This window comes from Rana temporaria, chromosome 6, assembly GCF_905171775.1.
Source record: "Rana temporaria chromosome 6, aRanTem1.1, whole genome shotgun sequence".
NCBI lineage: Eukaryota > Metazoa > Chordata > Amphibia > Anura > Ranidae > Rana > Rana temporaria.
In genome coordinates this window covers 115390942-115415619 of record NC_053494.1, presented here as the reverse complement: position 1 = coordinate 115415619, position 24678 = coordinate 115390942, and the positions used below count along the sequence as shown (strand labels likewise).

Genomic DNA, 24678 nt, shown 5'->3' with positions numbered 1-24678 from the left:
TGGTGAAGTACAGTAAATTAGGGTGTACTTTATTAAAAGAAAAATCCGTGCTTACAATTAAAAACAGACGTGCAGCAATTTTAAAATGAGCGGCGTTCACAGCGCCGGCTTACGTCACTCCAGGTGTACGCCAATCCCTACGCGTTACGACACAGGGTCACGTGTCTTCATCTGGGGCCCCAGATGAAGACACGTGACCCTGTGTCGTAACGCGTAGGGATTGGCGTACACCTGGAGTGACGTAAGCCGGCGCTGTGAACGCCGCTCATTTTAAAATTGCTGCACGTCTGTTTTTAATTGTAAGCACGGATTTTTCTTTTAATAAAGTACACCCTAATTTACTGTACTTCACCATCGGAGGCTCCTCTGTTCTGTTTCTCTCCTTTTATCTATTTGGGCGGAGTACTATATGGATCTTTAAAAGAGACGTGGTGCCAGCTCAAGGGGCGAACGGACAGGAAACCATCTATAGAGGATTGCCACTGTGTGAGAGATCTAATGCTGATTTACACCTTTCTGAAGGTAAGAGGCTTGAGAGCCTAGTGAAGGATATATTCCATCATCTACTTGCCATTGTATTCACTGGATTCAGCATCGTCTAACCTTTCATCCGGCAGCCTTTATTTGTCATATCTATTTGCTTATTTATTTACATTTAAGGACTTGCCCCCTTTTTTTCACATCACTCTACTGACTATAAATTTGGTTCTCAGTTTGGACTCTGGTTTACACTTATATAGTTGGTTTTATATTTGAGTGGAATATCTCTCTTATATCACTGATATTGCACTGAGTATTCATTTTTTTATTTATTTTTATTTTTATTTTTTTGATTTGTATCGTGTTTCACTTTTTTGTGTTTTAAATTTTGTGTGTCACTGCGATGTGAGATACGTTGCGCAGAATCACTTTCACTATTTTGATCTTAATATAAGCATTTAGTTATCCTCTTTACAGCAGGACCTAAATGACTGGGATAGGAAGGAGAAGCATTGGAAGCAAACCAGATGTATGGGGGGGGTTTGTGCTGAATGGAGGACAAAGTGAGCGATGAACTCATAAAATGTGCAGCTGCTCCTTCTTTATCAAATCATAGGCAATGATAGGTCCTTCATGAGGCTGGGTTCACACTACTACACTACTTTCATCCTACTTTGCTCTGTGTTCAATGTTTCCCTATGAGAGCGTCTTGTAGCGTCCTACACAAGTCGGTCCGACTTTGAAAATGCTCCCTGTACTACTTTTGGTCCTACATTGATCCTACTTCAGGCCCATTGAATATCATTGAAGTCGGACCAAAGTAGTATCCTGTTCATGAAAGTAGGATGGATGTAGGACCAATGTAGGATAAATGTAGGACCAATGTAGCAGAGCAAAGTAGGATGAAAGTAGTGTAGTAGTGTGAACCCAGCCTTAAGCTGTGTTACTTAAGAGCAGAGTGATTTGCAGAGAGGTTACAAACCTGGCTCTATTATGTGACAAGAGTAACTAGATCTGTACTACCACTGGTAAAACCCAAAAAGTATTATTTTTAAATGTAAAATACAACCTACACAGCCCATATTCTTGTGAGAAGGCGGGCCCATAATCTAGAACAGGGGTCTTCAAACTACGGCCCGTGGGCCACATGTGGCCGGCCAAGGACATTTATCCAGCCCACTGGGTGTTTTTGCCGCCGCTGCCTGTCCGTTACTTTTTTTCCCCCCAACATAAGAGATGGACCGTCCGGCAGCCATCATATCATTAGTAGAAGAGGGAGAGGGGGCGGCAGCCGCCGATTGTCTGGCCGGCTGTAGCGCTGGATCATGGGAATTGTAGTCCGCCGCAATCAAGCTCCTGGCGGTGGGAGGAACCGAACAGCGCAGCCGGACTACAACTCCCAGGACTCAGAGGCAGCCAGGGCATGTGGGAGGGGCCGGCTGGATGTGATTTGCGGGCAGTAAACGTCGGGCGCTGGCTTGTGAAACAGAGAGAGAAGGAGATGTGACAGAGCATCACTGCACAGTCATTTTGAGCAACAAGAGCAGAGGTAGCTTGGAGGAAGTTGTCATCTCCCCCCCCCCCCCCCCCAAGAGGTCGTTCAATCAAGGCTAAGGTGAGACAGATCCTGACACCAGATGACCCCCACATCCCGTGGGCACCAATTAGGCTGTGGTGGCAAGCACTAATTGGGCTGCGCTTGCAGTGACAGACAGCCAAGGAGTAGGAAACCCAATTTAATTGACAGTAAGTGCATTTATATTCTGATTTCTATTCAGTTGTGTGATGTTGTATGTTGTGTGCTGTGTAAGCCCCGGTTCACACTGTTGCTTTAACTTTATTTGTTCTTCATTTTAAATATTGTATTTGTTCCCGTTTTGTTTTTTCACTTCAAAATAAGAGAAGTGCAGTGTGCATAGGAATTCGTTCATAACCCTCTAACGGTCTGAGGGACAGTGAACTGGCCCCCTGTTTAAAAAGTTTGAGGACCCATGATCTAGGATGTGAAGGACACCTAGCGTCCAGTCTACATTGCCCATAGTCTAGTGCACATATGTGAAACACAAGGCCAGCGGTCCGAATCTGACCCTCCAGGCCATTTCTTGTGGCCCTTGCACTTCTCCTGCAGCTGTGGCATCCCTCTCATCTCAGCCCGCCCCCCCCCCCGACTTCCTCAGTTGGCAGCAGAGAAGATGACAGAACTGCTCTGCTAGATCCTGCGCTTCTCCATGTAGCTGCAGCACCCCCCTTGTGTCCGCCTTCCCTGGTCTTAGCATTTAGCAGACTCCAGATCCTGCACTTTCTTTCAAGGGACTCTTGACTTCTGATTGTGGGGGGCTCTTGTCATCTGATGTAAAAAATAAAAAAAAGGGAGGGGGGTGCTCTGGACATCTGCTTATAATTATTATGAGAATAATAACATTTTACAATTCTATGCCAGTTGGAAAGGAGGTTCGCACAACACTGGTATCATTCATAAAGAAACTTTATTGGAAACGGTTTAGACAAAAAAATGGTTCTGCCATGGTGTGCTGTCTGTGTTGATGCAGCCCACAATAAAAGAGTTTGACACCCCTGGCCTAGTGGGAGGAGAAGGTCTAGTATGCAACCTATACAGTTCAAATCTAGGGGGAGAATTACCTCTTTTGTAACTTAAGACAGCCCAGTCTAGTGAAAGCAGGAGGCCTTGTATGCAGCTTTACAGTCTATTGGAAAATTATAACATGTACAGTATGTAAACTTCCAGAGACCGCAGCTTAGCATAATGAAGAGGTCATAACGTGCAGCTCTACCATGCTCTATAGCAGGGGTGTCAAACTCAATTTCATTGTGGGCCGCATCAGCATGATTGCCCTCAAAAGGGTCGGTTGTATCTGTAAGATTAGATGCCCAGCGCATCCCCTCCCCATATATTAAATGTCAAGAGTCACCCCACCATCAGAAGTTGAGTCCCCCACTCTCCCTTACATCACAGTGCACCCGCCTTACATTATGCTGCTGCTGGGAAGAAGCTGGATGCATTGCTTTAAAGCAGAAAGTAAGGGTCTGGAGGAGGACAGGAGAGGTGCGAGGGCCACATGAAATGGCCTGGAGTGCCGGATTCGGCCCGCGGGCCTTGTGTTTGACATCGGTGCTCTATAGTCTAGTGATGACATTTAGATCCTAGCTTCACTACAACAACGTTCTGGAATATGCAGGATGGGATCTCAGACTTCACTGGTATCATGCTTATTCCAGACCGGACACTAATTAGGCAGTAAAGCCAGGAGCATAATGAACATAATTTTTAATAGTTTAACATTTTGAAGCTGAAGGCCATCTCGAGCGGAGAGATCTTTAGCACAATTTGGAGACAAATAAATGCAAACATTTGCATATCTGATTAAACTATGGCTACATCTGCTACTCAGGCCATGTTTGTGAGAGTAAGGCCCCATTCATACTTGCGCAACTCCAAAGTCCCATTTCCAGTGCAACTATGATGCGACTCTCTGACTTTACACTCTCTGGCACTAAGTTGCTTCAAAGTAGTGCAGGCACCTTTTCAAAGTCTGAACGAGTGCCATTGAAAATAATGGGCTGCGATTTGTCATGCGACATGTGTCTAAAGTCACATGCCAAGTCGCACAAGTGTGAATGGAGCCTAAATACAAATGTGGGGTGGTTATTAGCAGATTAGGTCTCAAACAGCCTGAAACAGAAGTATTAGAAATAATATAATAGGAATGTTTGTTCAACCTACCTGTGAATATATGCATTTTGGTGCAGATAATGTAATCCTTTTAATGTTTCATACAAAATATTTCCTATTAAAGCTTCACTCATTCCTTCGGGATAATAGCTCTTCATGAGGCTGCTAGCAGACCCTATACAGGAAAGGAGTTAAAACAGTCAGTCCACTTTTAGTGGTTACCAGTGGCTTAATTCACCCATCAGCATTTAATACTTCACAAGGAGTCAAATTGGTGATATATTTATAGCTGACATTCTAGGTCTGTCCACCCAGCACAGAAATGAAGTACAACATTCCTTTCAAAACATTGTGTAAGGCCCCTTTCACACGGACGGATCATTCCGGTCCGCCTGTCAGTTTTGTCGGCGGACCTGAACGGCCGCTCAATGCAGTCCTATGGAGCGTCGGATGTCAGCGGAGACATGTCCGCTGGCATCCGACCCACTCCGCTAAAATCAGATGGATGGCGATACGTCGCCATCCGTCCATGGCAGATCAGATGAGATCTGATGAAAACTGACATGCTGTCCGTTTTCATCAGATCTCTCCATAGGAGACAGCGGCGCTGGACAAGCCCCTCCCCGATCAGTGAGCGGAGAGGGACTTGTCATCCACCGGCTCAGCGGAGATCAACGGAGAGATCTCCTGCTGAGCTGGCGGACCGCTGAAAGCGGATCCATCCCCGTGTGAAAGGGGCCTAACTCATACAAATACTCTACTTACAAGCACCATTTAAGACATTACTGTAAAGATCTGCATTGGTATTGTAAAATATTGGTAACTATTTTTCCAATAAGTTAAAATTTACGGCCAGTTTATAAAGGTGCGATCTCACGCCCCGATTCTTCACCTCTGTCCTGGAGAATCAGGGAGAGAAGAGAGAATCACTGGAGAACTGAAGAGAAAGTTCATTGATGTTATATATATATTAGTGCTGTCAGTTAAACGCGTTATTAACGGCGTTAACACAAACCCATGTTAACGCCGTCAATTTTTTTATCGCGCGATTAACGAGGCGGCGTTCGGGGGTTATACCGGGATGATGCCTGCAGCCGCAGGCATCATCCCGGTACCGTTGTTTAGAGCGGGCGATCGGCTATCCAAACATAACAACCGATGCGGCTAAAAGCCGCTCGGTTGTTATGCCGGAGGAGCGGGAGGGGACATCCCCCCCCTCCCGCCGCTCTGACCGGGCCTCCTGTCCCACCGGGAGACCCGATCCTCCATCCGCCGCGTTCTGTGTTCAGGCGGAGACTGACACTAAGCCGTAAACGGCTTTGATTCAGTCTCCGCATTGAAACCACGGAAGCGGCGTCATGACGTCACTTCCGGGTTTCTCGGCTGCCAATGGCGCCGGATTTAAAAAAGTACACAGTATTCAGAATCGCCGTTTTCGGCGATCTGAATACTTTGAAGTGCAAAGGAGGGCTCGGAGGTCTTTTAGACCCCGATCCCTCCATAAAGAGTACCTGTCACCACCTATTGCTGTCACAAGGGATGTTTACATTCCTTGTGACAGCAATAAAAGTGATCAAAATGTAAAAAAATAAAAAAACACAATTTAATATTATAAAAAAAAAAAAAAAAAAAAAATAAGAAAACAAAAAAAAGGTTTTAAAGGGTGAACCTCCTTAATCGCGCGATTAATCGTGAGTTAACTATGACATTAATGCGATTAATCGCGATTAGAAATTTTAATCGCTTGACAGCACTAATATATATATATATATATATATATATATATATATATATATATATATATATATATATATATATATATATATATATATATATATATATATATATATATATATATATATAAAATACACACACACACACACAGTGGATATAAAAAGTCTACACACCCCTGTTAAAATGTCAGATTTCTAAACAATTAAAACATTTCAGAACTTTTTCCACCTTTAACCACTTGCTTACTGGGCACATATACCTCCCCTTCCTGCCCAGGCTAAATTTCACCTTTCGGCACTGCGTCACTTTAACTGACAATTGTGTGGTCGTGCAACGTGGCTCCCCAACAAAATTGGGGTCCTTTTTTTCCCAAATAGAGCTTTCTTTTGGTGGTATTTGATCACCTCTGTGTTTTTTTTTTGTTTGCGCTATAAACAGAAAAAGAGCGACAATTTGGAAAAAAATATATATTTTTTACTTTTTGCTCTAATAAATATCCACATTTTTTTATTTTTATTTTTCTCAGTTTAGGCCGATACATATTCTACTACATATTTTTTGGCAAAAAAAAAAATCACAATAAGCGCATAGTGATTTGTTTGTGCAAAAGTTATAGCGTCTACAAAATAGGGGATAGAATTATGATTTTTTTTTTGTTATATACTAGTAATGGCGTGGATCTGCGATTTTTATTGTGACAGCGACATTATGGCGGACACTTTTGACACATTTTTGGGACCATTCACATTTATACAGTGAACAGTGCTATAAATATGCACTGATTACTGTATAAATGTGACTGGCAGGGAAGGGGTTAACACTAGGGGGCGAGTAAGGGGTTAAATGTGTACCCTACTAGTGATTCTAACTGTGGGGGGAGGGGACTGACTGGGGGAAGTGACCGATCTGTGTCTCTATGTACAAGGAACACACCATCGGTCTCCTCTCCCTGACAGGACGTGGATCTGTGTGTTTACACACACAGATCTATGTCCTTGTCTGTGTAACGGCCAATCGCAGGTACCTGGCGGACATCGCGGCCATCAGGCACCGCAGTGATGCACCGGGCACGCGTGCGCCCCCCCAGTGGCCAGAGGAGCCAAGGATGTCCTCCCAGAATTGTAGAGCCACCTTGTGGCCGTCATTGTACAATGCCGGGGCTCCAAGAGGTTAATGTGACCTATAAACTGTACAACTCCGTTGAACAGGACTGAAGTGGTTACAAATGCTATGCCTTGCAAGGTTACAGTAACCATTTTCCAGTGTTTGTAGACCACTTCACTCCTCATTAGGAGAAGCGATCTACACCGCTTCATAAATAGGCACTCAAAACAGAGTAGTCCCCTCATGCGAATGCAGGCAAACTCAGCAGCGGTAATTCACGGACAACACTTTAGACATTTTATGTGCAATATGATGTATAGGTGTGAAAAAGGCTTAACAGAGCCATAATGAGTAAATAATGAGGCTTGTTAAACCTATCCTTACAGATTACTCATAACTGGAGAGTTATATAAAGTGAGAATCATACTGCAATCAATGCTATGAAGGAATCTAGTCATTACTCACCATATGCCATGAAAGGGTTAATAACCCAAAGCCAGGTCCCCACAGTAAACATCTTCCACGAAAGCAAAATGTTAGAATGCCGAAAAAATGAAGGCATAACCACTTCATTCTGAAGGAATATAAGTTATAATATAAGTTATATTTCTTTAAAGCACAATATTACAAGCAAAGTAGACTATGTAACATTGTATGACTCAAGAAATGGGATTCAGTACCCTTAAAAGAGAAGGGAATGCATAAAAATAAAATGATTCAAACTCAACTAGATGGCTGCAGCACTGATCCCGGCTGCAGCTGTCCCCAACTAGCTCTACCGCAAGAACTGAGCGATCCAATTCTACTGATCGTTCAGTTCTCCCCCTCTGCTCTCAGCAGAGAACTGTGACTGTCAGTCACCAGCTCTCTCCCTCCAGTGCTCACTGGAGCACTGAGCTGTGGAGGGGCAGACATGTGGAGAGGCTGAGCCAGCTGACAGTCTATGAGAGGATTTTAATAGTGCTTTACATAACGTATTATCATTATAAGGACTAAAACACAGCCAAGAAGGTATTGTTCATTAGTCATTGATGTACTTGTTTACCTACAACTCTACATTTCTTTAAAGTGTGGCAACCCAACAGATCTTACAGATAATAGCACAAATTACACTACATACATATTTTGCATCATTTAACACTGTCCATTCTGCCGAGTACTGCAATGCCTGCAGTGTTCAGAGGTCACTGTTCAGAGGTCAGTGGTATGTAGGGCAGTGTACAGGGGGTCCGTAGGTTGTAGGGCAGTGTACAGGGGGTCCGTAGGTTGTAGGGCAGTGTACAGGGGGTCCGTAGGTTGTAGGGCAGTGTACAGGGGGTCCGTAGGATGTAGAGCAGTGTACAGAAGTCAGTAGGGTGTACAGAAGTCAGTAGGATGTAGAGCAGTGTCCAGGCATACGTAGTATGTAGGGCAGTTTACAGAGGTCAGTAGGATGTAGGGCAGTCTACAGAGATCAATAGGATGTAGGGCAATGTTCAGTGGTCAGTAGCAGGAAAGGCAGTGTACAGAGGTCAGTAGGATATGAGGCAGTGTACAGAGGTCAGTAGGATATGAGGCAGTGTACAGAGGTCAGTAGGATATGATGCAGTGTACAGAGGTCAGTAGGATATGATGCAGTGTACAGAGGTCAGTAGGATATGATGCAGTGTACAGAGGTCAGTAGGATATGAGGCAGTGTACAGAGGTCAGTAGGATATGAGGCAGTGTACAGAGGTCAGTAGGATATGAGGCAGTGTACAGAGGTCAGTAGGATATAAGGCAGTGTACAGAGGTCAGTAGGATATAAGGCAGTGTACAGAGGTCAGTAGGATATAAGGCAGTGTACAGAGGTCAGTAGGATATAAGGCAGTGTACAGAGGTCAGTAGGATATAAGGCAGTGTACAGAGGTCAGTAGGATATAAGGCAGTGTACAGAGGTCAGTAGGATATAAGGCAGTGTACAGAGGTCAGTAGGATATGAGGCAGTGTACAGAGGTCAGTAGGATATAAGGCAGTGTACAGAGGTCAGTAGGATATAAGGCAGTGTACAGAGGTCAGTAGGATATAAGGCAGTGTACAGAGGTCAGTAGGATATGAGGCAGTGTACAGAGGTCAGTAGGATATAAGGCAGTGTACAGAGGTCAGTAGGATATAAGGCAGTGTACAGAGGTCAGTAGGATATAAGGCAGTGTACAGAGGTCAGTAGGATATGAGGCAGTGTACAGAGGTCAGTAGGATATGAGGCAGTGTACAGAGGTCAGTAGGATATGAGGCAGTGTACAGAGGTCAGTAGGATATGAGGCAGTGTACAGAGGGTCAGTAGGATGTAGGGATGTGTCCCAGGTTCAGTATTATATAGGGCAGTAGCCAGGGGTCAGTAGTAGGTAGGTCAGTAGGATGTAGGACAGTAGCAGGAAAGGCAACGTACAGAGGTCAGTAGTAAGTAGGGCAGTGTACAGAGGTTGGCAGTATGTACAGAATACCCATTATAGTCTTAAGGTATAACCAAATACTTTTTTTTCTAGTTTTGGATAGAGTGGAGATGGATTAGACCACCTGTCAGGTTTTCACTGCTTTATGCTCTCTGTTAGGGAGATTCACCCTCTCCATTTGTCCTGTTTACCATTATCATCAAAAGTGAAAAGAAAAGAAAATGTTGGGCTGTCCCCAGAAAAGTAATAATCTTCCCATGGGGATAGGTGGGGGGGTCCCAGGGGATTTATTTAATTTGCAGGGATTTTCTCTCACTTCCTGTTTTAGCAATGGAACAGGATGTTAAGGTAAATCTCCCCAACTGGACGCAGATGCCAAATAAAACACTGACAGGGGTTATACCTTTCTCGAACTCTATCCAAAATGAAAATCCAGCAATATAATTTTGCATATAAAATATGTATATTTACTCATATTGTTTAACTTTACTTAGGTTGTCTAAGGCCTCGTACACACGATAGGTTAACCAGAGGACAACGGTCTGAAGGACCGCTGTCCTAGGTTAACCTATGAAGCTGACTGAAGGTCCGTCGTGCGTACACACCATCAGTTTAAAAAACGATCGTGTCAGAACGCGGTGACTTAAAACACGACGTGCTGAAAAAAACGAAGTTCAATACTTTCAAGCATGCGTCGACTTGATTCTGAGAATGCGTGGATTTTTAACCGATGGTTGTGCGTACTAACGATCGGTTTTGACCTATCAGTTAGCAATCCATCGGTTAAATTTTAAAGCATTTTTTTATCCGAAGGTTAAATAACCTATGGGGCCCACACACGATCGGTTTTGACCGATGAAAACGGTCCTTCAGATCGTTGTCCTCTGGTTAACCTATCCTAATAGTTGACCAACACTGATACATTAATTAATGGTTACATTACATATATCTGTATTGTGTACGCTACCTATAAAGAACTGTACAGTATTTGTTTCCTTGTTCAGCTTAACTTTTTCTATCTGAGAATGACAGTAGGTCCTGGGAGCAGTAGTGCAACTAGAACCTTCAGGGCACTGGTGCAGATAAAAATAAAAAATAAAACACAAAGGGCCCTCCTGACCCCCAGCCCAGCTGGCAGAACACAAATAATTACAATATGTTTTTAAATTACATTTTGCAATTTTTTTAAGAACCCCTGTTGAGGGGGCTTTGGTGAGATATCAGGGATCTAAATGGAACTCTGATGTTCCACCTTTAAGACAGAGAAAGGATATTGAAGACACAGCCCTCAATCTCCTCCTCTGCAGCCTAAGCTGCACAGAATGAATGGACAGGAATATGTACAGAGCTTCCCGTTCATTCACAAACTGAAGCAGTTTACTATGCCTCAGTTATGATTGGACAGAGTCAGTGTTCGGTACGGATCACTGACTCTCCATTCAGATAAGCAAGGGGCCGGTAAATTACACATTTACTGGCCCCTTCCCTGCTCTCCATCCTGACAGATCTCCCACGGCAGCCAGAGAGGGGAGGGGAAAGCCAGAAAAACTTTAATAAATAAAAAAAAACACGGACAGCAAGTACTATTTTTTTTTTAAGACAGGATAAAAGATTGAAACCTGGATAGGCAAAACATTTATTTCTCCCAAATTTGTGCAGTAATGCAGTGTGAAATTTTGACTTTGTGTAGGGGCTTCCTGTAATAAAGACCAGTCACGGTTTCTGTCTCTCCTTGTACAGGATGACTGGTCTTGTCTTGTTCTGCAGTGGGAGAACCTGCTAGGTCCCTCCCACAGTTCTGTTCTCTGCACATGTACAGCAAAGTGATGATGTCACTGTTGCTTTTTCAAAGGTAATAACTGTGTTTGCAAAAGACATTTGGCGCAAACACAGTAGATTTAGATCCTTTGTGGCTAATGCAAAATATATTTAAGTGACAGTTTTTGTGCCTGAAGTTCAGCTTTAGGATTATAGCAGATACCAAGTTGTGACTTCTCTTTAATGATGGGGGATATAAAATATCCTTCTGTTACCTGTAAGTATTTGATGTGTTCATCAGAACAGTCATCCAAATCCGTGAGTCGCACCGTGACAGATGTTCCAGTAGGAGTATGTTGAGCGAGGTAGATTGTGGTTAAATCGTTAAAATCTTTCCCTGTAAGATCCAAATAAATAAGTTCTAAACTCATTTTAACAAAAGTCAAAATCAAGTACAACATGCTAAATTACAAAGCTCAATGTTTCTTAGTAGATCATGTCCTTACCATTAAAATTTTAGCAAGCAACTGCAACTTAGACACGCCATACAGGTTCAGGCACGTACGTCCGAATTTAAAGCTCAATAACAATAATAATATAATTGCGCAAAAAGGAAGGAAAAAAGAAGGGTCTAATATCTAAACTCTATGAGATATTGAACTAACTAAGTTTAAAGAAAATGTAGCGGTCCCGGCCAAGATACAGCGGGAACGAGACCTTGGCCCACTGTAAGATGCACAGTGGTCTTAGGCTCTCTCTGCAATACTACAGGTCTCACTGTCCATGACTCAAAAATGGGGGGAGGGGGGGGGGGGGGAAAGGAGAGGAAATGATTGTATATCGATTTTTATATATTTTTTGGTTTGTTTTGTTTTTGTTGTGGGGTTACTGCAGGATGTAATATGTGTATAACTGTATCTGGAAAATTATCAATGTGTAATGTGCATTATTGAAAAGAAAAATTAATAAAAAATTACTGAACTAATATGACAACTAGGAAACGCAGTTGCTTTAACAGTAGCACAAAAACTGGCAATTAAAGTGGAGTTCCACCCATAAATATAACATTACATCAGTAGTTTTAAAAAAATGTCATTAGTCCTTTACGAATTTTTTTTTTTTTTTATGCCTTCAAAGTGTTGTTGCTAGGCAGAATAGTTAATCTTCCCACTTCCTGCACCTAGGTGCTTAATGCTTCCTAACCTACACCGCACAGACTCCTGGGAACGTAGTGGGTGTAACTTTCCAGGCGTCTGTGCACTCCCCAGTCTCAAAGAATCATGTGACTTGGACAGCACAGGTGCTGAAACCTGATCGGACACTGCTTGTGCAGCACTGAGCATGTGCGAGATCTTCAAGGCTGAAATCCAGGACGTCATACAGTCTGGCTTCATGATGCCCACACTTAAGATGGCCCCAGTCAATTTCTATTTTATAAAGTGTCTAAATGCTGTAACAACCTAACAAAACGGACCTTAGTTTACAGGCCAACTTTACTAGAATACATTAAGCTTGTGTATTACAGGGGTATTTATATTTAAAAAGTGAAATTGTGGCCGGAACTCCGCTTTAACAACTTTCAGGTTTTCTGCAAAAGCATTTCCACTGGTACGCCAATGCTTTGCTTTTCTAAACGCAGGGGAAGTGGTCTGGTAAGAATAAACAACTTTTATGCCTCTCAGATCACTTTTTCTTGCTTTCAGATGTTCCTACTTTAAAGTAGGTTTAGCAGCATTTAGAGTTTTTTTTAATTAAATCCTGGACACAAATGCAAAACCAAAACTGACTCCCACCTAGCTGGAGGTAAAACGCTTGTGTGAATGGCACAATTGAAAGATCATCACATGCATTAATATGAGTTTTAGGAATGCCCTCTAAATGCATATTAATGCAAGTTTGAAAGTACCAATGTGAAGGAGGTCTGATCTGGAAACAATATGTGAAGGATAAAAAGGCCCTATAGATCCTTTGCTAAATGGAGACTTAAAGAGACCCTATCACTTCGCCTTTTCAGGACAAAAAGGTGACAGTGCCTCTTGATGGCTCACCTCCTCCGTAAGGTACACTAACTGACCCACATGCTACCTCCCAGCTGTAGGTGTTTGCCCGTGGTAAGCTCTGTTGTTCAATGGTGTTTCAGCTCGCCCAAGTGCATGACACTACTTTCCCACCTATGTCACCATGTTCGGGTCTGGCAACTGGCCACTCTGGCCTGAACAATATCACATGGAAAAGGTCATATGCTTTCTTGTACCTAGAAATCCCACTCAATTACTGCAACAGAAAGGTGGCTCTAACAGAGCAGAGAGGTGGCAAAAAAGTTGGAATCATTAAGAATACCTTATAGGCAGTGGGCTGTCAAGAGAAAGTGTTACTTTGCTCTCAATGGGCAACAGAACAGTCATATTTTTTAAAACAAAATTATGATATTGCATTATCTTGAAAAGTAAACATGAAAATTAGAGTACCGAGTTCCTCTTGGAGCTCATAGCTGGAGGCTTCAAGGGAGCGTACTGGCAGGTCCTGCCCTCCCAGAACAGGAGGAATCCAGCACTGAGGCAGCTCGCCTGCCTGAAAGAAAGACCAGAGTATTTCAGAAACCAGACAACTACTCACTTGTACATATGTACCATACACATTTCGCTTTATGATCCGCTTTTTCTTAAGAGAAGTATGGGTTTCTTTTTTATTTCAGATTTATACTTACCTAGGTGGATGCATCATCGGTCCGATGCTGCATCTGTCCCCAGCGCCTCTGCACTGAAAACCGAGCAATTGAAAATTGCCCTGTGAGCAGACAGCTGTAGACTGAGTCACAGCTTTATGCTCATCTCCCTCCATGCTTATTGGAGTGCTGAGCTGTGGAGGGGGCGGAGCGGGCCGTCTCAGGCTCTCAGTGGCTTACTGAGAAGCTGAGACAGGTAACTAGGGCCGGGACAAGGTGTAGGCAGGAGGGACGGCTGCCCTGGGCACCGTGGTATCATGTAAGGTGTGGGGGACGGCACCACAAGGAGGTTTGGGAAGGGATTTGTATTGGGAGGGGAAATTTGGGGGGCAGCAGGAGGTAAGAATTGTTCTAGGAGGGGAAATAATTTTGAGCCGTGTTCTAGGAGTGGTGATGTAGGGGTATTTTTGCAAATAAAAAGCATGCATTTATTATTGTTTTTAAACTGGAGCCTATAAAGCATTGCACCTGTAATCAGCAGATCATGGGTGCAATACCAGGCTCCTGCAGACTTTCAGTACACTGTCTGTCTGTCTCTCCAATACGGGCAGGCAGTTACTGACTTGCGGGAAGACTACGAGAGCGCTCACCAGCACCCATGCAGTTCATAGAGAACAACAAGCCGTCGGCTGCAATGGCTGGTGGTACTTGTAGTTTATTAATTCACAGAACTCAGTGAATGATTGACATGACCGCATGGGCAGAGCCCCGCATATTCGTGCCGTTCTTAAATTGTGACATCGGTTACGGAGAGAGGATGCGCCCCAACCCATTCCCCCTGCTGTCACAGTAACGGAGGGATCAGGGGGAGAGGAGGCAAGAGCTGGAACACGTTACATATTTCCCCTAAACATGAGTGGAACATGTAACTTGTTCCAAAGGTGAACTTAGTATTTAACGGCACTACTTGTTTCCTTTGACATTTAATAGATAATCAGTTTATTTTATCTTTATACCATAAACCCTGCAATATATAAAAAGGAAAACATAAGACGTTTCATTACCCAGTGTGGATAGATGCTGCAAGTTGATTCTTTACTCGGGCTTATAGATTTTACAGGTGTCCGTCTCAGGCAGGAGCAGTCCTGTAGCGAAAACAGGTTAAATAAATAATAATAATAAAATAAAAATAAAAAACACACTGGGCCAGATTCACGTAGATCAGCGGATCTTTAGATCCGCTCGATCTACCTGATTTAAGATCCGCTCCCGCAAGTTTGCGAGGCAAGTGGGTAATTCACAAACCACTTACCTCCAAACTTGCGGCGGCGGATCGTAAATCCCCCGGCGGAATTCAAATTCCGCAGCTAGGGGGAGTGTACTATTTAAATCAGGCGCGTTCCCGCGACGATTTAAATGAGCATGCGCCGTCCGCGGAATTTCCCGGCGTGCATTGCTCCCACTGACGTCACTAGGACGTCAGTGGTTTCGACGTGAGCGTAACTTGCGACGCGCGTCTTTCTGAATCGGCGTACGCAAACGACGTAAGAAAATTTAAAAGCGACGCGGGAACGACAGCTATACTTAACATTGGCTGCGCCTCATAGAAGCAGGGGTAAGTATACGCCGGGAAAGCCGCTACGGAAACGTCGTAAGAACACTGCGTCGGGTCCGCGTACGTTCGTGAATTTGCGTATCTCGCTGATTTACATATTATTCAACGTAAATCAGCGGGAACGCCCCCGGCGCCATTTTTAAATTGAAAATAAGATCCGACGGTGTAACACAGTTACACCTGTCGGATCTTAGCCATATCTATGCGTAACCGATTCTATGAATCAGACGCATAGATAGGAGCAGTGTAAGTCAGAGATACGACGGTGTATCTGGAGATACACCATCGTATCTCTTTGTGAATCTGGCCCACTGACACCGTCCATCCCCCCCCCCCTTTAAAAAAAATAAATAAAACATTGTAAAATAATAATAATAATAAAATATATATATATATATATATATATATATACATATACACACAGTATATAAAAAATTGTAAAAAAATAAATAAAAAACAAATACTAACACATGTGCCACTGTCACATGAAATTTAAAAAAAAAAGTATCAGTAATCGGTATCGGTGAGTACTTGAAAAAAAAAAAAAGTATCGGTACTTGTACTCGGTCTTAAAAAAGTGGTATCGGGACAACCCCAATATAAATTTTTTAGCTTTAGAGCAACATTAAAGCTGAACTCCAGGATAAGCAAATGTCAAACATACATAAGAGACAAGCGTACTCTTATTGAATCTTGGTGTGCTATGTGAACGTAAAAAAAAAAAGACTAATTTATTAGTAAATCTCTACAAAAAAACGAAGAACTGATAAAACAATGCTTTGACAGTAGATTCAGCAGGTTTGTACAATAATATCTTTAGTGAAATAGATTTTTGACAAAAAGAAAAGGAATAACAGACAATAAAAATAGTGGTCTGCGTGTCTATATTTTATTAAAATTAATAAATTTGGCCATACATTGTAGAATTTCTGTTCAATCTGCTTTTGAACTACCAAAACTATATAATATGAGGAGAAACCTAAGCAATGTTGTTTTCAATTTGTATCCACTCAGTGAGTTCCTTGTACTACATAGTAGATGGTGGATCTAACGGAGATTGTACAATCTCATACAAAGCAGAAAGATTATACACATAACAAATGAAGTTTACCATAATAATCTCTAATCCATATGTAAAGCAGCTTTCCATGATTTTTTGCCTAAAGTCATGTAACCAAACTAGGACAGGAATACCTACAATCTATAATCATTTTAACTAAGCTTACCAGACAAGACATCGAGACATGAAGGTATTGATTGGTGGAACTTTCATGAGTCCACCCAGGTTCCTAGATTTGATAAAATACAGATTAGTTACTTAGAACATAGCCACTTCATATGTAAACATGCTATGTAATACTTATAAAGGCCTGATATGTGCAAGTTAAGGATAACAACCAAAATCTGCATAGATGAGGTAAGATTTATGAACAGACAAATGTTGATGTTGAGGTAAACGCTAAGGCACACGTGGCCCGCGGAGCCCTCTGATGTGGCCCGCGACCTCCTGCTCTGGACTGGCGGGTTGGCAAGCCCAGATCGCAGGTTGCCGACCCACCATACCGCAGCATCAGTGTTGTGAATGAAGCTGGTAGTAGAGGAAGAACGCGGCTGCGGAGCAGAGCCCCATAAACCGATGCGTCCTCTACAGCCCTGGCTTTTGCCACAGGTGGAGTCTATGGCAAAGTTAAGCTAACCCGCAGGATAGACACAGGTGCACTACGCTGCACCCACGGTGTGGGTAAACTGCAGCACATCAGTGTAAAAGCAGTCTTGGGCCCTTTTCACATGATCAGCCTGACCAAATGGGACCCTCAATTCACCTCTATAGAGCGACAGATGTCCGTTTACGCCCGCCTACCTCCAATCCGAAAAACAGAAGGGAATTTGTCCCCTTCCATCTGGGTGGATCGGAGGGTATATAGAGTAGCCGTGACCTGTCATTCGCCTGCTCCGCTTATTGTGGCCGTGACTGGTTAACAAGTTGCTTAAGTGGTCCTCGCTCTTCAAAAGGTTGGGCACCCCTGCGATAAGGTAATGCTGGAGGTCAAGATTTGCGTCAATGGAGGAGAACCATCATATTCCTCTTCTAATTGGGGAAAAAAAAAAAAGGGGAGGTGCAAAAGCCTATTGCATTACCTGATGGAACCTTTATGTTTTTGGCTTATTTTGTTCATTCATACTCACAAATAGCCAGAAGGCTAAAAGCATTGAAAAGAACAAAACCCAAGTGACAAGAAGGTCCAGATGTAGATAGGAATCACTGAGACCTTGGCACCTTTCAGACGTACATACTGACACGTTTCAAGGGGCAAACCTCTTACTCTGAGCAAAGTTTGTTTGTACATCACCCTTTAAATATAGTGGCCCTATTCCTCCTCTTCTGGGTTCTCCGATCGGCGCTTCTGGGTCCCCCTCTTCTTGGTGTGCCACCATAGGAAGCCGCTCGTGGGTGTGAGAGGGTGATATTGCCTAAACATTTTTTATCTTAATGCAGGGAATGCACAAAGGTAAAAATATTTAGGCTTTAGAACCCCTTTCTAATTATATTCTCCAAATAGGAGTATTGCACAGTCCTCATAGCATGTCCTAGTGAGGAGATGCTGCATTCATTTAGTCTGTGTCCTATAAATAGAGATTCACTTTCCTCTTCTTCTCTGTCCAACTGCTTTCCTAAAGCGCTTACCCAATAAATGCCATACAAAAGGGGGGTCATATTGATGATCTCATCTCAACATACAGAGGGCACAGCAGCCACCATTGAAAAGGGCAAAACAAACACTGCATTACAGGTCAGTAAATACACTTAGTCAATAAACAGAGGGAACCAAATGGCAGAGAAATACTTTATCACCAGGTTGCAAGTCACAGTAACAAACTGGCATCAAAACTTATTTTATTGGCAGTATATAGACACCGGTATATTTTTGCAGCATTTAACCCAACCTCTTCTAAACAATTTTTGAGCCATTCAACATATTAGTAGTGACTTTGATGTTCCATTCCATTAGTAGACAATAAAGAGATAGGCTTTTATCCCAAACACAAGTAGGTAAAGAGGAAAACCAGTTGACTCTTGCTTGGTACAATTTCCGGCACATACCATAGCTCCAACATGTCGTCTCCATGGGCCAGATCCACAAACGAGATACGACGGCGTATCTACTGATACGTCGTCGTATCTCTGTTTCTAACTATGCGACTGATTCATAGAATCAGTTACGCATAGCTAGCCCTAAGATCCGACAGGTGTAATTGAATTACACTGTCGGATCTTAAGGATGCAATTCTAGGCCGGCCGCTAGGTGGCGAGGCCATTGCGGCCGGCGTAGAATATGCAAATGAAGACTTACGGCGATCCCCGAACGTCCCGAACGGCCTGTCGATCTAAATCTACGTAGTTTCCGTCGGGTTACGCCGCGTAAAACTAGGGCTGAGCCCTAGTTCTCTTAAGCCATGTTAAGTATGGCCGTCGTTCCCGCGTCGAAATTTAAACATCAACATCATTTGCGTAAGACATCCGTGAATGGCGCTGGACGCCATTTACGTTAACGTCTAAGCAAATGACGTCGGTGCGACGTCAGTTAGCGCAATGCACGTCGGGTAATTTACCCGACGGAGCATGCGCAGTACGTCCGGCGCGGGAGCGCGCCTAATTTAAATGGGACTCGCCCCATTCGATTGGGCCCGCCTTGCGCCGGACGGATTTAAGTTACACCGCTGCAAATTTCCAGGTAAGTGCTTTGTGGATCGGGCACTAACTTGGAAAAATTGCGGCGGTGTAACGTAAATCGGGAAAGTTAATTTGCGCCCGGTCTACGTGGATCTGGCCCCATGTTCCTATGTTAATTAGCACCATCAGGGAGGGTGCCCAGCAAGGTACAACTGAAACGTTCTTGGAGGACATCCCCCACTGGATGATAAGGTGTGATAATGTAAAGCTCTCGTCACTGCCAAGTAGTATTCACAGTCTGGCCCCTGGTTAGAGTGAATTTGCCCTGGAAAATAACTTCTCCCACAACAACGCAGACATTGCTTTCTGGTCGGTCTTTGCATGCGTAGCCTTGAGCATATCAAGTGTAATGATCTGTCACAATTAAAACATTGCCCACCCCCCTGCTGTTATTGTCGAAACACAAACACCACATGCACACTAAATCCATTGGGTCAGAATGTTTCAATTGTTCCATAGGGGAAGCTTAAATAAGAGTTTTCCATTGCAGATATCTCACAATGCCTAGAATAATCTGCAAGAGCTAATTTGCGTCCAAATTAAATGGTCTTGGTTTACTGGATTATATCGGAGGTGCTCGATCACTCGGTTCTCAGTGTAGAGGCACCAGGGGACAGATGCAGCATCAGACCGAAGCTGCATCCACCTAGGTAAGTATAAATCAGGGGGAATAAAACAACAACATACTTCTCTTTTAAATGCTGGAAGGCTGCAGGTGCACCAGTAACCCACTGGGGCATGTGAGTAACTGCCATCTTTTATTGATCTTTCCCTTTTACTTCAACATTGCAGACCATAATCATAGGAGCTGTAAGTGGATTCAAACATGCTTGGGACAAAGATACATGTATACTCAGTCAAAGTAAGGCTGGCCATACACTATACAATTTTCTTATTCAATTTTTTTTAGATTTACCTTCAACTATGTGGTGCAAGGGCCTGCCCGACTGCATATACCTTGAAAGTGCTTAGGTTTGAACTCATATTATATGGTTTTGGTAAATGTAAAGGAAAATTGAATAAGAAAATGTTATAATGTATGGCCAGCCTTAAAGCGAAGATATACATTTGTGTGTATATATTACACACGCACACAAATATGGATCAGACTCGATTGACCACTTGGTCTTTTTTTTGCCATTACTCTTCTGCTTCTATGAGCTGAATTGTTACCGTTAGGGCCCTTTCACACGGGGCGGATCAGTAATGATCCGCCTCCGTGTGTCCATCAGCTCAGCAGGGATCCTCCGTAAAAAACCCTGCTGAGCCGTCGGCTGACAGGGCAGTCCCCGCACACTGGGCAGGGACCGCCCTGTCTTTTCTCCGGGTGAGGCGGATGATTACGGGTGTCAGCGGATGTTCATCCGCTGACACCCGCAATCACATAGGGACCCATGTATGTCCCGTTTTCATCCGCAAACGGATGGATGAAAATGCGGACATACGGTCCGCACATGTGAAAGTGGCCTTAGGTGGAGGGCTCACATAGGCAATTACTGTAAGTGGGGGATCGCCATCAGCTACCACAACAGGAATGCAAAGTTCAGTTTGCAGGGAACTATCCATAAAAAAACTTTTTTTCCCCTCCACACCATAGACAGGCATAAGGGGTTATTTACTAAAACTAAAGAGTGCAAAATCAGGTGCAACTATAAATAGAAACCAATCAGCTTCCAGGTTTTATTGCCGACGTTTATTGAACAAGCTGAAGTTAGAAGCCGATTGGCTATCATGCACAGCTGTACCAGATTCTGAGCGCACCAGCTTTAGTAAATCTACCCCATAGTGTCCCCAGACTAAAAAGGTAGGTGGCTTAAAGGATAAGTTGACTTTTTAGAAAAAATACAGATAATTTTTTTTAAGCCTGTAAAGCATTGCACCAGCACCATTGATCAGCAGATTGCTGGTGCCATGCAGGTCTCCAGCAGATCTGCCAGTGTATCGGTGTGCCTGTACATCCTGTATAGGCAAGCAGATACAATCTGAATGTCTGAATGGAAGATTCAATGAACTACCTCGACGCTCCACAACACCATGGTAGTTCATTGAGAATGCCGCAAAAGGATGTCGGGGCTTGTAGTTCATTCACACACAGAACATAAAAACGGTTGGAACACGTCTCAAATAGAGCAAAAGTGGATATATCGTTAACAAATTGAAAGTACACCTGCAGCCTACCCAAGGTAATCTGGTGAACTTTTGCCTTTTAATCTTTCCCCATTTTTTCTGTACAATTGTCCAACTTTATGGTGAACGTCTAGACCAGGGGTCTCAAAACGATCACCCTCCAGTAGTTCAGGAACTAGAACTCCCATCATGCCTAGTCATGTCTGTGAATGTCTCATAAGACATGTAGTCCTGCAACAGCTGGGGGCCCCCGTAGTTTGGAGATCCCTGGTCTAGACTATGAATAGGCTTGGGGCATCGACGAATTATGTGGACTGCTTGTCCACAGTGAAAGCATTTGATTTGGGAACGGGGGTTATGACTGAAAACCTTGTTAGTAGATGGAGCTTTAAGCTGTTAAAGTTTACTAGCCATTTTGTTTTTATTAAAAGGGGTACTATGAGGGCCCCAAACTACGGGACCCCCAGCCCAAAATTCGGGCTGAAATCGGACCTGAACCGATGAACCAGCACGCACCAGACCCCTGCTGTGAGCCGCATGCGGGGACGGTGTAAACCCGGCCTAAAGGTTTTTAGTCTCCCTTTTCTTCAATTCAGTAATAGTTTCAATGAAGAGAACGATTTTTTTCTCTTAAAATAAGTGATAGGACAGGTGACATATTAGGGTGATGTGGGAGTAGCCCCTTTATAATGTGAGCAGTCCTTAATTTGTCAAAATCTTCAGGTGAGATTACCTTTCTTTATGCTTTGTCTGAAATCAGAAAGCTTCTGTTCAGGATCACTCTGCAGTCCATATGCAGAACATCACGCCAGTAACACGTCTTGGGCAGTGGTACTCACACGACTGTCCTTATAGGCTCCTCCATCCCTTGTTGTACAAACGCTTCCAAACTTTCTTCAGCAGGAACAGGCAGCACCCCTGAAAGAGCCTTTAACGTGATGAAAGTCAGCATGTAAATTCTGGGATATATAACTTCAGTGACTTTCAGCTGCAGATGCTCAGTATTTGTTTCCTTAATAGTGGCTATAGTAGGCAACATAACAGTCTCTTCAAAAAAGCGTTTAGATTTAGTGGTTCACATTTTACAGACAGGACTAGAAGCTTTTGCTTTACTGGAGGTAAAATGACTGGTAAAATCGGCAGCTCTGCCAGTTGATTCAGCCCCCTTTCAATTTTAGCAAAAACGGCCCTTTAACTTGATTTAGGTCCACCTCACAGAGACAGAGCCTAAGCCAAGCTGCTTCTCCCCCCTCCACAGTCTGGCACTCCAGTGAGCGCTGGAGGAGCAGAGCAGAGAGTCAGAGACTGACAGTCACCTCTCTGTGCTCAGAGTGGACCGGAGAAATCAGTGGTCTTTGATCACTCAGTTCTTGCTGTAAAGCCGGCAGGGGACAACTTGGAACGATGCTGCAGCCATCTAGGGGAGTATGAATGTTTATTTTTTCTTTAAAAAGAGAAAAGTCCGTTTTTTTCCCTATTCATACTTACCTCGTGGATTCAGCATCAGACAGATGCTGCATCTGTCCCCCGGCATCTCTGCACTGAGCAGAGCGATGCTGACTGTCAGTCAGCATCGCTTCTGCTCTTCTTCTCAGCACTCATTGGAGCACTGAGTTGTGGAGGGGCGGGGAGATGGCGTCTCAGCGGCTTACTAAGATGTTGGGACTACCATCAATCAGGGAAGCTGGCGGATCCAGACTTGGAAGTCGGGATGACGCGCTGCCCCGACTGATGGCAGTGACGTCAGCGGAGAGTGGACTTCAGACCGCTCTCCTCTGAAAACGGGTCACAGGAGTGCACTCCTGTGACCCTTAGGAGAAGCCCAGCCTAAAAAGCTCAGGCTGGACTTCTCCTTTAAAGGCATATTTTCTTGCAGATTTTTTTTCTTAAAGCGAAGGTCTACCCAAAAGTGAGCCTCTCTGCTTTTCGGAACCCTCCCCCCCTCCGGTGTCACATTTGACACATTTCAGGGGGGAGGGGGTGCAGATACCTGTATAAAAACAGGTTTTTGCCCTGCTTCCTGGTATAGACTCCCGCGGGAGTCCCGCCCCTCCGCGTCACCCCCCTGTTGTGTTCTGGGAAACAAATGGCTCCCAGAACACAGCGGGAACCAGTGAAAACGGCGCAGCGTGACTCGCGCATGTGCAGTAGGGAACTGGGCAGTGAAGCCGTAGCGCTTCACTTCCCGATTCCCTCACAGAGGATGGCGGCGGGGGAAGCCGAGAGCTGAGCGGTAGCTCGACATAGGCTGCTGACGTTGCGGGTGACCTGGACAGGTAAGTGTCCATTTTCTAAAAGTCAGCAGCTGCTTTCAGATTCAGATAAACCTCCGCTTTAACCCATTCCCGCTGTCTCCTGGCCCTTTAAAAATGTGTAAATGCCGGGAGGCGGGCATGTGACCACTGTGATTGGCAGTCACAGCAGACACATGATCGGAAAGCTCCCGATCGCAAGTATGTATCGGGAGCTTTCCAGTGCCCGCTGGTCACTGTGCAGGGCATGCTCTTTTTGCACAGTTTTGTGTTTACATATAGCTATGTTAAAGCCCACTTACTGAGAGGCCGCATATATGTGCGTGGCCAGCGAGGGGTTAAAGATGCAGCACAATCAACAATTTACTACAACTTGAAAGGACTTATTCGCCTCTACTTTATTGTCACCGATATGGAGGTGTAGCAACAACAGCACCATACACTAAACGCGTTGCAGATTAGAGCTACTTTAATTTGTTGCATGCATCACTACCAACAATGAAAACGCTGCTGAGTTTTCACGAATTTGGCGCAAGGCTTCTGACTACATTCACTGCCAGAGATGTGTTGCAAATGCCTTATTGAAGCACACATATAAATAAATACAACAGGTCCACCTGGTGTGGAGAATATACTAGTCACTGCTTAAAATAGTATAGTCAACAAAGTACCTCTCCTACTTGCAGACTCCTCTGTTCCTCACTGCACAGAGATAGGGGGAAAAACAAGCAGGTTTATCACCCTTTTCAGCTTCAATCTCAGTCGGCTCCAGGGTATAGTCCTCTGCAGAAGCCAAGCCTCGCTCTGGAGAATGGCAGCCAAGCCTCGCTCTGGAGAGCAGAAACCAAGCCTCACTCTGGAGAAAACCAAACCTCTTTCCTGTCTTCACTGTACACTCATGAATAGCTCTCAACTGTCCCTGATTTGGAGCAATGTCCCTCTTTACTCCTCATTTGTCCCTCATTTTTGGGCTTATCCATATAGTTGTATATAAAATGCACTTTTTATCTTTCAAAAAAGTGTTTCCCAGTGCTCAACCTTTCATCCAAATTGCTGCATTTGTAAATTTAAAAGCCAATATAAAGGATTAGGAGTGGAAAAAAAAAAG

The 24678-nt window shown here is 43.9% G+C and overlaps 1 protein-coding gene across 1 annotated transcript in view; it reads right to left on the bottom strand.

Moving 5' to 3' along the window:
* The window catches only part of STRADB (STE20 related adaptor beta), a 41153-nt gene extending 16748 nt beyond the window's left edge, over nucleotides 1-24405 (bottom strand). The window contains exons 1-8 of the mRNA XM_040357224.1: nucleotides 24242-24405; nucleotides 22052-22246; nucleotides 16685-16747; nucleotides 14908-14988; nucleotides 13647-13749; nucleotides 11454-11575; nucleotides 7475-7583; nucleotides 4223-4346 (exon numbers count right to left, since the gene is read on the bottom strand). Coding sequence (XP_040213158.1) covers nucleotides 4223-4346; nucleotides 7475-7583; nucleotides 11454-11575; nucleotides 13647-13749; nucleotides 14908-14988; nucleotides 16685-16696 — 551 coding nt within the window. The 5' untranslated portion in view covers nucleotides 16697-16747; nucleotides 22052-22246; nucleotides 24242-24405. The remainder of the gene's footprint in view (nucleotides 1-4222; nucleotides 4347-7474; nucleotides 7584-11453; nucleotides 11576-13646; nucleotides 13750-14907; nucleotides 14989-16684; nucleotides 16748-22051; nucleotides 22247-24241) is intronic.
* Nucleotides 24406-24678: the final 273 nt, after the last annotated feature.